Raw genomic sequence first — 18,572 nt, forward strand, 5'->3', positions numbered from 1 at the left:
CAACAGGCACTACTGATACTCCTAGCACCACAGGCACTAATGATACTCCTAGCACAACAGGCACTACTGATACTCCTAGCACCACAGGCACGAATGATACTCCGAGCACCACAATCACTCCTGATACTAATAGCACAACAGATAGTCCTGATACGCCAAGCACAATAGGCACTCCTGATGTTCCAAGCTCCACAGGCACTCCTGATACTACAAGCACCACAGGCACTCCTGATACTCCTAGCACCAAAGGCACTCCTGATACTACAAGCACCACAGGCACTCCTGATACTACTAGCACCACAGTTACTCCTGATACTCCTAGCACAACAGACACTAATGATACTCCGAGCACAACAGGCACTAATGATACTCCTACCAACACAGGCACTCCTGATACTCCAAGCACTATTATCACTCCTGATACTACTAGCACCACAGGCACTACTGATACTCCTAGCATAACAGGACCTAATGATACTCCTAGCACCAAAGGCTCACCTGCTAATCCTAGCACCACAGGCACTCCTGATTCTCCTAGCACCACTTTCACTCCTGATACTCCTAGCACCACAGGCACTCCTGATACTCCTAGCACCACAGGCACTAGTGATACTCCCATCACCACAGGCACTACTGATACTCCTAGCACCACAGGCACTCCTGATACTCCTAGCACCACAGGACCTAATGAAATTTCTAGCACCAAAAAGTATCCTTATAATCCTAGCACCACAGGCACTCCTGATTTTCCTAGCACCACAGGCACTACTGATACTCCTAGCACCACATGCACTCCTGATACTCATAGCCCAACAGGCTCTCCTGATACGCCTAGCATCACAGGCACTAATGATACTCCTAGCACCACAGGCACTAATGATACTCCTAGCACCACAGGCACTAATGATACTCCTAGCACCACAGGCACTCCTGATACTCCTAGCACCAAACGAACTAATGATACTCCTAGCACCACAGGCACTAACGTTACTCGTAGCATCACCGGCACTCCTGATACTGCTAGCACCACAGGCACTAATGATGCTCCTAGCACCACAGGCACTCCTGATACTCCTAGCACCATACGAACTAATGATACTCCTAGCACCACAGGCACTAACGTTACTCGTAGCATCACCGGCACTCCTGATACTGCTAGTACCACAGGCACTAACGATACTCCTAGCTCCACAGGTACTACTGCTACTGCTAGCACTACAGGCTCTCCTGATACTCCTAGCACCACAGGTACTACTGATACTGCTAGCACCACAGGCACTAACGATACTCCTAGCATCAAAGGCACTCCTGGTACTCCTAGCACCACAGGCTCTCCTGATACTCCTAGCACCACAGGCACTCCGTATTCTCCTAGCATCACAGGCACTCCTGTTACTCCTAGCACCACAGGTACTAATGATACTCCTAGCACCACAGGCACTAATGATATTCCTAGCACCATAGGCACTCCTGATCCTCCTAGCCCCACAGGTACTACTGATACTCCTAGCACCACAGGCTCTCCTGAAACTCCTAGCACCACAGTCACTTCTGATTCTCCTAGTACCACAGGCACTACTGATTCACCTAGCACCAAAGGATCTCCTGATACTCCTAGCACCAAAGGCACTCCTGATTCTCCTAGCACCACAGGCCCTACTGATACTCCGAGCACCACAGGCACTAATGATACTTCTAGCACCACAGGTACTAATGATGCTCCTAGCACCACAGGCACTCCTGATACTCCTAGCACCACAGGAACTAATGATACTCTTAGCACCACTAGCACTACTGATACTCCTAGCACCACTGGCACTACTGATACTCCTAGCATCACAGGTACAACTGATATTCCTAGCACCACAGGAACTGATGATACTCCTAGCACCACAGGCACTAACGATACTCCTAGCACCACAGGTACTACTGATACTCCTAGCACCACAGGCACTAACGATACTCCTAGCATCACAGGCACTCCTGGTACTCCTAGCACGACAGGCTCTCCTGATACTCCTAACACCACAGTCACTCCTGATTCTCCTAGCATCACAGGCACTCGTGATACTTCTAGCACCACAGGCACTAATGATACTCCTAGCACCAAAGGCACTAATGATACTCCTAGCACCACAGGTACTACTGATACTCCTAGCACCACAGGCACTAACGATACTCCTAGCATCACAGGCACTCCTGGTACTCCTAGCACGACAGGCTCTCCTGATACTCCTAACACCACAGTCACTCCTGATTCTCCTAGCATCACAGGCACTCCTGATACTCCTAACACCACAGTCACTCCTAATACTCCTAGTACCACAGGTACTACTAACACTCCTAGCACCACAGGCACTAAGGATACTCCTAGCCCCACAGGTACTACTGATACTCCTAGCACCACAGGCTCTATTGATACTCCTAGCACCACAGGCTCTCCTGATACTCCTAGTACCACAGGCACTAATGATACTCCTAGCACCTCAGGCAGTAACGTTACTCCTAGCATCACAGGCACTCCTGATACTGCTAGCACCACAGGCACTAATGATACTCCTAGCACCAAAGGCACTCCTGATACTCCTAGCATCACAGGCACTAATGATACTCCTAGCACCACAGGCCCTAATGATACTTCAAGCACCACAGGCACTCCTGATTCTACTAGCACCACAGGCACTACTGATACTCCTAGCACCACAGGCACTACTGATACTCCTAGCCCCCCAGGCACTCCTGGTACTCCTAGCATCACAGGCGCTCCTGGTACTCCTAGCACCACAGGCTCTCCTGATACTCCTAGCACCAAAGGCACTCCTGATTCTCCTAGCATCACAGGCTCTCCTGATACTGATAGCACAAAAGGCACTCCTGATTCTCCTAGCACCACAGGCATTCCTGATCCTCCGAGCACCAAAGGTGCTTCTGATACTCCTAGCACCAAAGGCTCTCCTGATACTCCTAGCACCACAGTCACTCCTGATTCTCCTAGCACCACAAGTTCTACTGATTCACCTAGCACCACAGGCAATCCTGATACTCCTAGCACCAAAAGCACTCCTGATACTCCGAGCACCACAGGCACTAATGATACTCCTAGCACCACAGGCACTAACGATACTCCTAGAATCAAAGGCACTCCTGGTACTCCTAGCACCACAGGCTCTCCTGATACTCCTAGCACCACAGGCACTCCGTATTCTCCTAGCATCTCAGGCACTCCTGTTACTCCTAGCACCACAGGTACTAATGATACTCCTAGCACCACAGGCACTAATGATATTCCTAGCACCATAGGCACTCCTGATACTCCTACCCCCACAGGTACTACTGATATCCCTAGCACCACAGGCTTTCCTGAAACTCCTAGGACCACAGTCACTTCTGATTCTCCTAGCACCACAGGCACTACTGATTCACCTAGCACCAAAGGCAATCCTGATACTCCTAGCACCAAAGGCACTCCTGGTACTCCTAGCACCACAGGCTCACCTGCTACTCCTAGCACCAAAGGCACTCCTGGTACTCCTAGCACCACAGGCTCTCCTGATACTCCTAGCACCAAAGGCACTCCTGATTCTCCTAGCACCAGAGGCACTACTGATACTCCGAGCACCAAAGGCACTAATGATATTTCTAGCACCACAGGTACTAATGATGCTCCTAGCACCACAGGCACTCCTGATACGCCTAGCACCACAGGAACTAATGATACTCTTAGCACCACTAGCACTACTGATACTCCTAGCACCACTGGCACTACTGATACTCCTAGCACCACAGGTACAACTGATATTCCTAGCACCACAGGAACTGATGATACTCCTAGCACCACAGGCACTAACGATACTCCTAGCACCACAGGTACTACTGATACTCCTAGCACCACAGGCACTAACGATACTCCTAGCATCACAGGCACTCCTGGTACTCCTAGCACCACAGGCTCTCCTGATACTCCTAACACCACAGTCACTCCTGATTCTCCTAGCATCACAGGCACTCGTGATACTTCTAGCACCACAGGCACTAATGATACTCCTAGCACCAAAGGCACTAATGATACTCCTAGCATCACAGGCACTCCTGATACTCCTAGCTCCACAGGTACTACTGATACTCCTAGCCCCACAGACACTCCTAATACTCCTAGTACCACAGGTACTACTGATACTCCTAGCACCACAGGCACTAAGGATACTCCTAGCCCCACAGGTACTACTGATACTCCTAGCACCACAGGCTCTATTGATACTCCTAGCACCACAGGCTCTCCTGATACTCCTAAAACCACAGGCACTAATGATACTCCTAGCACCTCAGGCAGTAACGTTACTCCTAGCATCACAGGCACTCCTGATACTGCTAGCACCACAGGCACTAATGATACTCCTAGCACCAAAGGCACTCCTGATACTCCTAGCATCACAGGCACTAATGATACTCCTAGCACCACAGGCACTAATGATACTAAAAGCACCACAGGCACTCCTGATTCTACTAGCACCACAGGCACTACTGATACTCCTAGCACCACAGGCACTACTGATACTCCTAGCCCCCCAGGCACTTCTGATACTCCTAGCACAACAGGCACTAACGATACTCCTAGCATCACAGGCGCTCCTGGTACTCCTAGCACCACAGGCTCTCCTGATACTCCTAGCACCACAGGCACTCCTGATTCTCCTAGCATCACAGGCTCTCCTGATACTGATAGCACCAAAGGCACTCCTGATTCTCCTAGCACCACAGGCATTCCTGATACTCCGAGCACCAAAGGTGCTTCTCATACTCCTAGCACCAAAGGCTCTCCTGATACTCCTAGCACCACAGTCACTCCTGATTCTCCTAGCACCACAAGTTCTACTGATGCACCTAGCACCACAGGCTCTCCTGATACTACTAGCACAACAGTCACTCCTGATTCTCCTAGCACCACAGGCACTACTGATTCACCTAGCACCACAGGCAATCCTGATACTCCTATCACCAAAGGCACTCCTGTTACTCCTAGCACCACAGGCTCTCCTGATAATCCTAGCACCAAAGGCACTCCTGATTCTCCTAGCACCACAGGCACTACTGATACTCCGAGCACCACAGGCACTAATGATACTTCTAGCACCACAGGTACTAATGATGCTCCTAGCACCACAGGCACTCCTGATACTCCTAGAACTACAGGAACTAATGATACTCCTAGCACCACAGGCACTACTGATACTCCTAGCACCACAGGTACAACTAATACTCCTAGCACCACAGGTACTACTGATACTCCTAGCACCACAGGAACTGATGATACTCCTAGCACCACGGGCACTAACGATACTCCTAGCATCAGAGGCACTCCTGGTACTCCTAGCACCACAGGCTCTCCTGATTCTCCTAGCACCACAGTCACTCCTGATTCTCCTAGCATCACAGGCACTCCTGATACTTCTAGCACCACAGGTACTGATGATACTCCTAGCACCACAGGCACTAATGATACTCCGAGCTCCACAGGTACTACTGTTACTCCTAGCACCACAGGCTCTCCTGCTACTCCTAGCACCACAGGCACTAATGATACTCCTAGCTCCACAGGTACTACTGTTACTCCTAGCACCACAGGCTCTCCTGATACTCCTAACACCACAGGCACTCATGATACTCCTAGATCCACATATACTACTGATACTCCTAGCCCCACAGACACTCCTAATACTCCTAGAACCACAGGTATTACTGATACTCCTAGCACCAAAGGCACTAAGGATACTCCTAGCCCCACAGGTACTAATGATACTCCTAGCACCACAGGCTCTATTGATACTCCTAGCACCACAGGTACAACTGATACTCCTAGCACCACAGTCATTCCTGATTATCCTAGCATTACAGGCTCTCCTTATACTCCTAGTACCACAGGCACTACTGATTCTCCTAGCACCACAGGCACTCCTGATACTCCGAGCACCACAGGCACTAATGATACTCCTAGCTCCACAGGCACTAATAATGCTCCTAGCACCAAAGGCACTAATGATGCTCTTAGCACCACAGGCACTAATGTAACTCCTAGCTCCACAGGCACTAATGATACTCTTAGCATCACAGGCACTAATGATACTCCTAGCACCACAGGCACTAATGATACTGCTAGCACCACAGGCACTAATGATACTCCTAGCACTACAGGCACTCCTGATATTCCTAGCACCACAGGCACTACTGATACTCCTAGCACCACAGGCACTCCTGATACTCCTAGCATCACGGGCACAAATGATACTCCTAGCACCACAGGCACTAATGATACTCCTTGCAACACAGTCACTCCTGATACTCCTAGCACAATAGGCCAGGCACTAATGATACTCCTAGCAACACAGGCACTCCTGATGCTCCTAGCACCACAGACACTAATGATACTCCGAGCACAACAGGAAGTAATGATACTCCAAGTACCACAGGCACTACTGATACTCCTAGCACCACAGGCATTACTTATACTCCTAGCACCACAGACACTAATGATACTCCTAGCACCACAGGCACTACTGATACTCCTAGCACCACAAGCACTACTTATACTCCTAGCACCACAGGCACTAATGATGCTTCTAGCACCACAGGCACTCCTGATACTCTTAGCACCACAAGCACTAGTGGTACTCCTAACACCACAGGCACTAATGATACTCCAAGCACCACAGGCACTACTTATACTCCAGCACCACAGGCACTCCTGATGCTCTTAGCACCAGAGGCACTCCTGATGCTCCTATCACCACAGGCACTACTGATACTCCTAGCATTACAGGCACTACTGATACTCCTAGCACCACAGGTACTGCTGACACTCCTTGCACCACAGGTACTACTAATACTCCTAGCACCACAGGCACTACTGATACTCCTAGCACCACAGGAACTAATGATACTCCTAGCATTACAGGCACTACTGATACTCCTAGCACCACAGGTACTACTGACACTCCTTGCACCACAGGTACTACTAATACTCCTAGCACCACAGGCACTGCTGATTCTCCTGGCACCACAGGAACTAATGATACTCCTAGCACCACAGGCACTAACGATACTCCTAGCATCACAAGCACTCCTGATACTCCTAGCACCACAGGCTCTCCTGATACTCCTAGCACCACAGGCACTCCTGATTCTCGTAGCACCACAGGCACTACTGATACTCCTAGCACCACAGGTACAACTGATACTCCTAGCACCACAGGTACTACTGATACTCCTAGCACCACAGGCACTCCTGATACTCCTAGCACCACAGGAACTGATGATACTCCTAGCACCACAGGCACTAACGATACTCCTAGCATCAGAGGCACTCCTGGTACTCCAAGCACCACAGGATCTCCTGATACTCCTAGCACCACAGTCACTCCTGATTATCCTAGCATCACAGGCTCTCCTGATACTCCTAGTACCAAAGGCACTCCTGATTCTCCTAGCACCACATGCACTCCTGATACTCCGAGCACCACAGGCACTAATGATACTCCTAGCTCCACAGGCACTAATAATGCTCCTTGCACCACAGGCACTAATGATGCTCTTAGCACCACAGACACTAATGATACTCCTAGCTCCACAGGCACTAATGATACTCTTAGCATCACAGGCACTAATGATGCTCCTAGCACCACAGGCATTAATGATACTGCTAGCACCACAGGCACTAATGATACTCCTAGCACTACAGGCACTCCTGATACTCCTAGCACCACAGGCACTACTGATACTCCTAGCACCACAGGCACTCCTGATACTCCTAGCATCACAGGCACAAATGATACTCCAAGCACCACAGGCACTAATGATACTCCTAGCACCACAGGCACTCCTGATTCTCCTAGCACCACAGGCACTACTGATACTCCTAGCCCCTCAGGCAATTCTGATACTCCTAGCACAACAGGCACTAATGATACTCCAAGACACACAGTCACTCCTGATACTCCTTGCACCACAATCACTCCTAATACTACTAGATCCACAGGCACTAATGATACTCCTAGCACCACAGGCATTATTGGTACTTCTAGCACCACAGGCACTCCTGATACTCCTAGCACCACAGGCACTACTGATACTCCTAGCACCACAGGCACTACTGATACTCCTAGCACCACAGGCACTACTGATACTCCTAGCACCACAAGCACTACTTATACTCCTAGCACCACAGGCACTAATGATGCTTCTAGCACCACAGGCACTCCTGATACTCTTAGCACCACAAGCACTAGTGGTACTCCTAACACCACAGGCACTAATGATACTCCTAGCACCACAGGCACTACTTATACTCCAGCACCACAGGCACTCCTGGTGCTCTTAGCACCAGAGGCACTCCTGATGCTCCTATCACCACAGGCACTAATGATGCTCCTAGCATTACAGGCACTACTGATACTCCTAGCACCACAGGCACTACTGACACTCCTAGCACCACAGGTACTACTAATACTCCTAGCACCACAGGCACTCCTGATTCTCCTGGCACCACAGGAACTAATGATACTCCTAGCACCACAGGCACTAACGATACTCCTAGCATCACAGGCACTCCTGGTACTCCTAGCACCACAGGCTCTCCTGATACTACTAGCACCACAGGCACTCCTGATTCTCCTAGCACCACAGGCACTACTGATACTCCTAGCACCACAGGTACAACTGATACTCCTAGCACCACAGGTACTACTGATACTCCTAGCATCACAGGCACAAATGATACTCCTAGCACCACAGGCACTAATGACACTCCTTGCAACACAGTCACTCCTGATACTCCTAGCACAATAGGCAAGGCACTAATGATACTCCTAGCAACACAGGCACTCCTGATGCTCCTAGCACCACAGACACAAATGATACTCCGAGCACAACAGGAAGTAATGATACTCCAAGTACCACAGGCACTACTGATACTCCTAGCACCACAGGCATTACTTATACTCCTAGCACCACAGACACTAATGATACTCCTAGCACCACAGGCACTACTGATACTCCTAGCACCACAAGCACTACTTATACTCCTAGCACTACAGGCACTAATGATGCTTCTAGCACCACAGGCACTCCTGATACTCTTAGCACCACAAGCACTAGTGGTACTCCTAACACCACAGGCACTAATGATACTCCTAGCACCACAGGCACTACTTATACTCGAGCACCACAGGCACTCCTGATGCTCTTAGCACCAGAGGCACTCCTGATGCTCCTATCACCACAGGCACTACTGATACTCCTAGCATTACAGGCAATACTGATACTCCTAGCACCACAGGTACTACTGACACTCCTTGCACCACAGGTACTACTAATACTCCTAGCACCACAGGCACTACTGATACTCCTAGCACCACAGGAACTAATGATACTCCTAGCATTACAGGCACTACTGATACTCCTAGCACCACAGGTACTACTGACACTCCTTGCACCACAGGTACTACTAATACTCCTAGCACCACAGGCACTGCTGATTCTCCTGGCACCACAGGAACTAATGATACTCCTAGCAGCACAGGCACTAACGATACTCCTAGCATCACAAGCACTCCTGATACTCCTAGCACCACAGGCTCTCCTGATACTCCTAGCACCACAGGCACTCCTGATTCTCGTAGCACCACAGGCACTACTGATACTCCTAGCACCACAGGTACAACTGATACTCCTAGCACCACAGGTACTACTGATACTCCTAGCACCACAGGCACTCCTGATACTCCTAGCACCACAGGAACTGATGATACTCCTAGCACCACAGGCACTAACGATACTCCTAGCATCAGAGGCACTCCTGGTACTCCAAGCACCACAGGATCTCCTGATACTCCTAGCACCACAGTCACTCCTGATTATCCTAGCATCACATGCTCTCCTGATACTCCTAGTACCAAAGGCACTCCTGATTCTCCTAGCACCACATGCACTCCTGATACTCCGAGCACCACAGGCACTAATGATACTCCTAGCTCCACAGGCACTAATAATGCTCCTAGCACCACAGGCACTAATGATGCTCTTAGCACCACAGGCACTAATGATACTCCTAGCTCCACAGGCACTAATGATACTCTTAGCATCACAGGCACTAATGATGCTCCTAGCACCTCAGGCATTAATGATACTGCTAGCACCACAGGCACTAATGATACTCCTAGCACTACAGGCACTCCTGATACTCCTAGCACCACAGGCACTACTGATACTCCTAGCACCACAGGCACTCCTGATACTCCTAGCATCACAGGCACAAATGATACTCCAAGCACCACAGGCACTAATGATACTCCTAGCACCACAGGCACTCCTGATTCTCCTAGCACCACGGGCACTACTGATACTCCTAGCCCCTCAGGCAATTCTGATACTCCTAGCACAACAGGCACTAATGATACTCCAAGCAACACAGTCACTCCTGATACTCCTTGCACCACAATCACTCCTAATACTACTAGATCCACAGGCACTAATGATACTCCTAGCACCACAGGCACTATTGGTACTTCTAGCACCACAGGCACTCCTGATACTCCTAGCACTACAGGCGCTGCTGATACTCCTAGCACCCCAGTCATTTCTGATACTCCTAGCACAACAGGCACTAATGATACTCCAAGTAACACAGTCACTCCTGATACTCCTAGCACCACAGACACTAATGATACTCCTAGCACCACAGGCACTAATGATACTCCGAGCACAACAGGAAGTAATGATACTCCTAGTACCACAGGCACTACTGATACTCCTAGCACCACAGGCACTACTGATACTCCTAGCACCACAGGCACTACTGATACTCCTAGCACCACAAGCACTACTTATACTCCTAGCACCACAGGCACTAATGATGCTTCTAGCACCACAGGCACTCCTGATACTCTTAGCACCACAAGCACTAGTGGTACTCCTAACACCACAGGCACTAATGATACTCCTAGCACCACAGGCACTACTTATACTCCAGCACCACAGGCACTCCTGGTGCTCTTAGCACCAGAGGCACTCCTGATGCTCCTATCACCACAGGCACTAATGATACTCCTAGCATTACAGGCACTACTGATACTCCTAGCACCACAGGCACTACTGACACTCCTAGCACCACAGGTACTACTAATACTCCTAGCACCACAGGCACTCCTGATTCTCCTGGCGCCACAGGAACTAATGATACTCCTAGCACCACAGGCACTAACGATACTCCTAGCATCACAGGCACTCTTGTACTCCTAGCACCACAGGCTCTCCTGATACTCCTAGCACCACAGGCACTCCTGATTCTCCTAGCACCACAGGCACTACTGATACTCCTAGCACCACAGGTACAACTGATACTCCTAGCACCACAGGTACTACTGATACTCCTAGCACCACAGGCACTCCTGATACTCCTAGCACCACAGGAACTGATGATACTCCTAGCACCACAGGCACTAACGATACTCCTAGCATCAGAGGCACTCCTGGTACTCCTAGCACCACAGGCTCTCCTGATACTCCTAGCACCACAGTCACTCCTGATTATCCTAGCATCACAGGCTCTCCTGATACTCCTAGTACCAAAGGCACTTCTGATTCTCCTAGCACCACATGCACTCCTGATACTCCGAGCACCACAGGCACTAATGATACTCCTAGCTCCACAGGCACTAATAATGCTCCTAGCACCACAGGCACTAATAATACTCCTAGCACCACAGGAACTCCTGATTCTCCTAGCACCACAGGCACTACTGATACTCCTAGCAACACAGACACTCCTGATTCTCCTTGCACCACAATCACTCCAAATACTACTAGATCCACAGGCACTAATGATACTCCTAGCACCACAGGCACTAATGGTACTTCTAGCACCACAGGCACTCCTGATACTCCTAGCACTACAGGCGCTACTGATACTCCTAGTACCCCTGTCAATTCTAATACTCCTAGCACAACAGGCACTAATGATACTCCTTGCAACACAGTCACTCCTGATACTCCAAGCACAATAGGCCAGGCACTAATGATACTCCGAGCAACACAGGCACTCCTAATATTCCTAGCAACAAAAGCACTCCTGATGCTCCTAGCACCACAGACACTAATGATACTCCGAGCACAACAGGAAGTAATGATACATCTAGTACCACAGGCACTACTGATACTCCTAGCACCACAGGCATTACTGATACTCATAGCACCACAGGAACTACTGATATTCCTTGCACCACAGTTCTACAGATACTCCAAGCACCACAGGCATTACTTTTACTCCTAGCACCACAAACACTAATGATACTCCTAGCACCACAAGCACTACTGATACTCCTAGCACCACAAGCACTACTTATACTCCTAGCACCACAGGCACTAATGATGCTTCTATCACCACAGGCACTCCTGATACTCTCAGCACCACAAGCACTAGTGGTACTCCTAACACCACAGGCACTAATGATACTCCTATCACCACAGGCAATACTTATACTCCAGCACCACAGGCACTCCTGATGCTCTTAGCACCAGAGGCACTCCTGATGTTCCTATCACCACAGGCACTACTGATACTCCTAGCACCACAGGTACTACTGATACTCCTAGCACCACAGTCACTCCTGATTCTCCTAGCACTACAATCACTACTGATTCACCTAGCATCACAGGCAATCCTGATACTCCTAGCACCAAAGGCACTCCTGGTACTCCTAGCACCACAGGCACTAACGATACTCCTAGCACCACAGGCACTACTGATACTCCTAGCACCACATGTACTACTGATACTCCTAGCACCACAGGTACTACTGATACTCCTAGCACCACAGGCACTCCTGATACTCCTAGCACCACAGGAACTGATGATACTCCTAGCACCACAATCACTTCTAATACTCCTAGATCCACAGGCAATACTGATACTCCTAGCGCCACAGGCACTACTGATACTCCTACCACCACAGGCACTACTGATACTCCTAGCACCACAGGCACTATTGATATTCCTACCACCACAGCACTACAGATACTCCTAGCACCACTATCACTCCTAATACTACTAGCACTACAGGTACTAATGATACTCCTAGCACCACAAGCACTAATGATGCTCCTAGCACCACAGGCACTCCTGATTCTCCTAGCACCACAGGTTCTACTGATAGTCCTAGAACCACAGACTCTCTTGATTCTCCTAGCACCACAGGCACTAAGGATACTCCTAGCACCAGAGGTACTACTGATAGTCCTAGCACCACAGGCTCTATTGATACTCCAAGCACACCAGGCTCTCCTGGTACGCGTAGTACCACAGGCACTAATGATACTCCTAGTACCACAGGCACTAATGATACTCCTAGCACCACAGGCACTAATGATACTCCTAGCACAACAGGCACTAACGTTACTCCTAGCATCACAGGCACTAATGATACTCCTAGCACCACAGGCACTAATGATACTCCTAGCACCACAGGCACTAATGGTACTTCTAGCACCACAGGCACTCCTGATACTCATAGCACCACAGGCACTAATGATACTCCTAGCACCACAGGCACTAATGATACTCCGAGCACAATAGTCAAGGCACTAATGATACTCCTAGCACCACAGGCACTAACGTTACTCCTAGCATCACAGGCACTCCTGATACTCCTAGCATCACAGGCACTAATGATACTCCTAGCACCACAGGCACTAATGGTACTTCTAGCACCACAGGCACTCCTGATACTCCTAGCACCACAGGCACTAATGATACTCCTAGCACCACAGGCACTAATGATACTCCGAGCACAATAGTCAAGGCACTAATGATACTCCTAGCACCACAGGCACTAACGTTACTCCTAGCATCACAGGCACTCCTGATATTCCTAGCATCACAGGCACTAATGATACTCCTAGCACCACAGGCACTAATGGTACTTCTAGCACCACAGGCACTCCTGATACTCCTAGCATCACAGGCACTCCTGATACTCCTAGCACCACAGGCACTAATGATACTCCTAGCACCACAGGTATTATTGATACTCCGAGCACAATAGTCAAGGCACTAATGATACTCCTAGCACCACAGGAACTAATGGTACTTCTAGCACCACAGGCACTAGTGGTACTTCTAGCACCACAGGCACTCCTGTTCCTCCTAGCACTAGAGGCACTACTGATACTCCTAGCACCCCAGTCACTTCTGATACTCCTAGAACAACAGGCACTAATGATACTCCTAGCAACACAGTCACTCCTGATACTCCTAGCACCACAGGCACTAATGATATTCCTAGCACCACAGGCACTAATGATACTCCGAGCAGAATAGGCAAGGCACTAATGATACTCCTAGCAACACAGGCACTCCTGATGCTCCTAGCACCACAGACACTACTGATACTCCTAGCACCACAGGCACTACTGATACTCCTAGCACCACAGGCACTACTGATACTCATAGCACCACAGGAACTACTGATATTCCTAGCACCACAGCACTACAGATACTCCTAGCACCACAGGCATTACTTATACTCCTAGCACCACAGACACTAATGATACTCCTAGCACCACAGGCACTACTGATACTCCTAGCACTACAAGCACTACTTATACTTCTAGCACCAAAGGCACTAATGATGCTTCTAGCACCACAGGCACTCCTGATACTCTTAGCACCACAAGCGCTAGTGGTATTCCTAACACCACAGGCACTAATGATACTCCTAGCACCACAGGCACTAATGATACTCCAGCACCACAGGCACTCCTGATGCTCTTAGCACCAGAGGCACTACTGATACTCCTAGCACCACAGGAACTAATGATACTCCTAGCACCACAGGCACTCCTGATTCTCCTAGCATCACAGGCACTCCTGATACTCCTAGCACCACAGGCACTCCTGATTCTCCTAGCATAAAAGGCACTACTGATACTCCTAGCACCACAGGTTCTAATGATACTCCTATCACCACAGGCACTAATGATACTCCTAGCACCTCAGGCACTCCTGATACTCCTAGCACCACACGAACTAATGATACTCCTAGCACCACAGGTGCTACTGATACTCCTAGCACCACAGGCAGTAATGATACTCCTAGCTCCACAGGTACTACTGCTACTCCTAGCACCACAGGCTCTCCTGATACTCCTAGCACCACAGGCTCTCCTGATACTCCTAGCACCACAGTCACTCCTGATTCTAATAGCACCACAGGCACTACTGATTCACCTGGCACCACAGGCAATCCTGATATTCCTAGCACCAAAGGCACTCCTGGAACTCTTTGCACCTCAGGCTCTCCTGATACTCCTAGTACCACAGGCACTAATGATACTCCTAGCTCCACAGGTACTACTGCTACTCCTAGCACCACAGGCTCTCCTGATACTCCTAGCACCACAGGCACTAATGATACTGCTAGCACCGCAGGCACTAATGATACTCCTAGCACCACAGGCTCTCCTGATACTCCTAGCACCACAGTCAATCCTGATTCTCCTAGCACCACAGGCAATACTGATTCACCTAGCACCACAGGCAATCCTGACACTCCTAGCACCAAAGGCACTCCTGGAACTCCTAGCACCACAGGCTCTCCTGATACTCCTAGTACCACAGGCACTCCTGATTCTCCTAGCACCACAGGCACTCCTGATAATTTTAGCACCATAGGCAATCCTGACCCTCCTAGCACCAAAGGCACTCCTGGAACTCCTAGCACCACAGGCTCTCCTGATACTCCTAGTACCACAGGCACTCCTGATTCTCCTAGCACCACAGGCACTCCTGATACTTTTAGTACCACCGGCACTAATGATACTCCTAGCACTACAGGCACTAATGATGCTCCTAGCACCACAGGCACTGCTGATACTCCTAGCACCACAGGAACTAATGATACTCCTAGCACCTCAGGCACTACTGATACTCCTAGCACCACAGGTACTACTGATACTCCTAGCACCACAGTCACTCCTGATTCTCCTAGCACTACAATCACTACTGCTACTCCTAGCACCACAGGCTCTCCTGATACTCATAGCACCACAGGCACTCCTGTTACTCCTAGATCCACAGGTACTACTGATACTCCTAGCACCACAGGCTCTCCTGATACTCATAGCACCACAGGCACTCCTGTTACTCCTAGATCCACAGGTACTACTGATACTCCTAGCCCCACAGACACTCCTAATACACCTAGTATCACAGGTACTACTGATACTCTTAGCACCACAGGCACTAACGATACTCCTAGCATCACAGGCACTCCTGGTACTCCTAGCACCACAGGCTCTCCTGATACTCCTAGCACCACAGGCACTCCTGATTCTCCTAGCATCACAGACACTCCTGTTACTCCTAGCACCACAGGTACTAATGATACTCCTCGCACCACAGGTACTACTGATACTCCTAGCACCACAGGCTCTCCTGATACTCCTTGCACCACAGTCACTCCTGATTCTCCTAGAACCACAGGCACTACTGTTTCACCTAGCACCACAGGCAATCCTGATACTCCTAACACCAAAGGCACTCCTGGTACTCCTAGCACCACAGGCACTCCTGATACTCCTAGCACCAAAGACACTCCTGATTCTCCTAGCACCACAGGCACTACTGACACTCCGAGCACCACAGGCACTAATGATACTTCTAGCACCACAGGCACTAATGATGCTCCTAGCACCACAGGCACTCCTGATACTCCTAGCACCACAGGAACTAATGATACTCCTAGCACCTCAGGCACTACTGATACTCCTAGCACCACAGGTACTACTGATACTCCTAGCACCACAGTCACTCCTGATTCTCCTAGCACTACAATCACTACTGATTCACCTAGCACCACAGGCAATCCTGATACTCCTAGCACCAAAGGCACTCCTGGTACTCCTAGCACCACAGGCTCTCCTGATACTCCTAGCCCCAAAGGCACTCCTGATACTCCGAGCACCACAGGCACTAACGATACTCCTAGCTCCACAGGCATTAATGATGCTCCTAGCACCACAGGCACTCCTGATACTCCTAGCACCACAGGAACTAATGATACTCCTAGCACCACAGGCACTACTGATACTCCTAGCACCATAGGTACTACTGATACTCCTAGCACCACAGGTACTTCTGATACTCCTAGCACCACAGGCACTCCTGATACTCCTAGCACCACAAGAACTGATAATACTCCTAGCACCACAATCACTTCTAATACTACTAGATCCACAGGTACTACTGATACTCCTAGCACCACAGGCACTACTGATACTCCTAGCACCACAGGTACTACTGATACTCCTAGCACCACAGGTACTACTGATACTCCTAGCACCACAGGCACTACTGATACTCCTACCATCACAGCACTACAGATACTCCTAGCACCACTATCACTCCTAATACTACTAGCACCACAGGTACTAATGATACTCCTAGCACCACAAGCACTAATGATGCTCCTAGCACCACAGGCACTCCTGATTCTCCTAGCACCACAGGTACTACTGATAGTCCTAGAACCACAGACTCTCTTGATACTCCTAGCACCACAGGCACTAAAGATACTCCTAGCACCAGAGGTACTACTGATAGTCCTAGCACCACAGGCTCTATTGATACTCCAAGCACACCAGGCTCTCCTGGTACTCGTAGTACCACAGGCACTAATGATACTCCTAGTACCATAGGCACTAATGATACTCCTAGCACCAAAGGCACTAACGTTACTCCTAGCATCACAGGCACTCTTGATACTCCTAGCATCACAGGCACTCTTGATACTCCTAGCACCACAGGCACTAATGTTACTTCTAGCACCACAGGCACTCCTGATACTCCTAGCACCACAGGCACTAATGATACTCCTAGCACCACAGTCACTCCTGATACTACTAGCACCACAGGCACTCCTGATACTCCGAGCACAATAGTCAAGGCACTAATGATACTCTTAGCAACACAGGCACTCCTGATGCTCCTAGCACCACAGACACTAATGATACTCCGAGCACAACAGAAAGTAATGATACTCCTAGCACCACAGGCACTACTGATACTCCTAGCACCACAGGCACTACTGATACTCATAGCACCACAGGTACTACTGATACCTCTAGCACCACAGGCACTCCTGATACTCCTAGCACCACAGTCACTCTTGATTCTCCTAGCATCACAGGCACTAATGATACTCCTGGCACCACAGGCACTAATGGTACTTCTAGCACCACAGGCACTCCTGATCCTCCTAGCACTAGAGGCACTACTGATACTCCTAGCACCCCAGTCACTTCTGATACTCCTAGCACAACAGGCACTAATGATACTCCTAGCAACACAGTCACTCCTGATACTCCTAGCACCACAGGCACTAATGATATTCCTAGCACCACAGGCACTAATGATACTTCTAGCAGAATAGGCAAGGCACTAATGATACTCCTAGCAACACAGGCACTCCTGATGGTCCTAGCACCACAGACACTACTGATACTCCTAGCACCACAGGCACTACTGA

General features: G+C 49.6%; 1 protein-coding gene across 1 annotated transcript in view; it reads left to right on the forward strand.

Moving 5' to 3' along the window:
- Window positions 1-18,572, forward strand: part of LOC138364459 (mucin-12-like) — a 44,083-nt gene that overhangs the window by 445 nt on the left and 25,066 nt on the right. The window contains exons 2-11 of the mRNA XM_069324096.1: window positions 61-4,329; window positions 4,489-6,162; window positions 7,274-8,281; window positions 9,761-10,957; window positions 11,433-12,053; window positions 13,109-13,522; window positions 13,875-14,063; window positions 14,801-15,907; window positions 15,989-16,744; window positions 18,018-18,476. Of these exons, the coding sequence (XP_069180197.1) occupies window positions 61-4,329; window positions 4,489-6,162; window positions 7,274-8,281; window positions 9,761-10,957; window positions 11,433-12,053; window positions 13,109-13,522; window positions 13,875-14,063; window positions 14,801-15,907; window positions 15,989-16,744; window positions 18,018-18,476 (11,694 nt within the window). The remainder of the gene's footprint in view (window positions 1-60; window positions 4,330-4,488; window positions 6,163-7,273; window positions 8,282-9,760; window positions 10,958-11,432; window positions 12,054-13,108; window positions 13,523-13,874; window positions 14,064-14,800; window positions 15,908-15,988; window positions 16,745-18,017; window positions 18,477-18,572) is intronic.

This window comes from Procambarus clarkii, chromosome 13 (genome assembly GCF_040958095.1).
Source record: "Procambarus clarkii isolate CNS0578487 chromosome 13, FALCON_Pclarkii_2.0, whole genome shotgun sequence".
Taxonomy (NCBI): domain Eukaryota; kingdom Metazoa; phylum Arthropoda; class Malacostraca; order Decapoda; family Cambaridae; genus Procambarus; species Procambarus clarkii.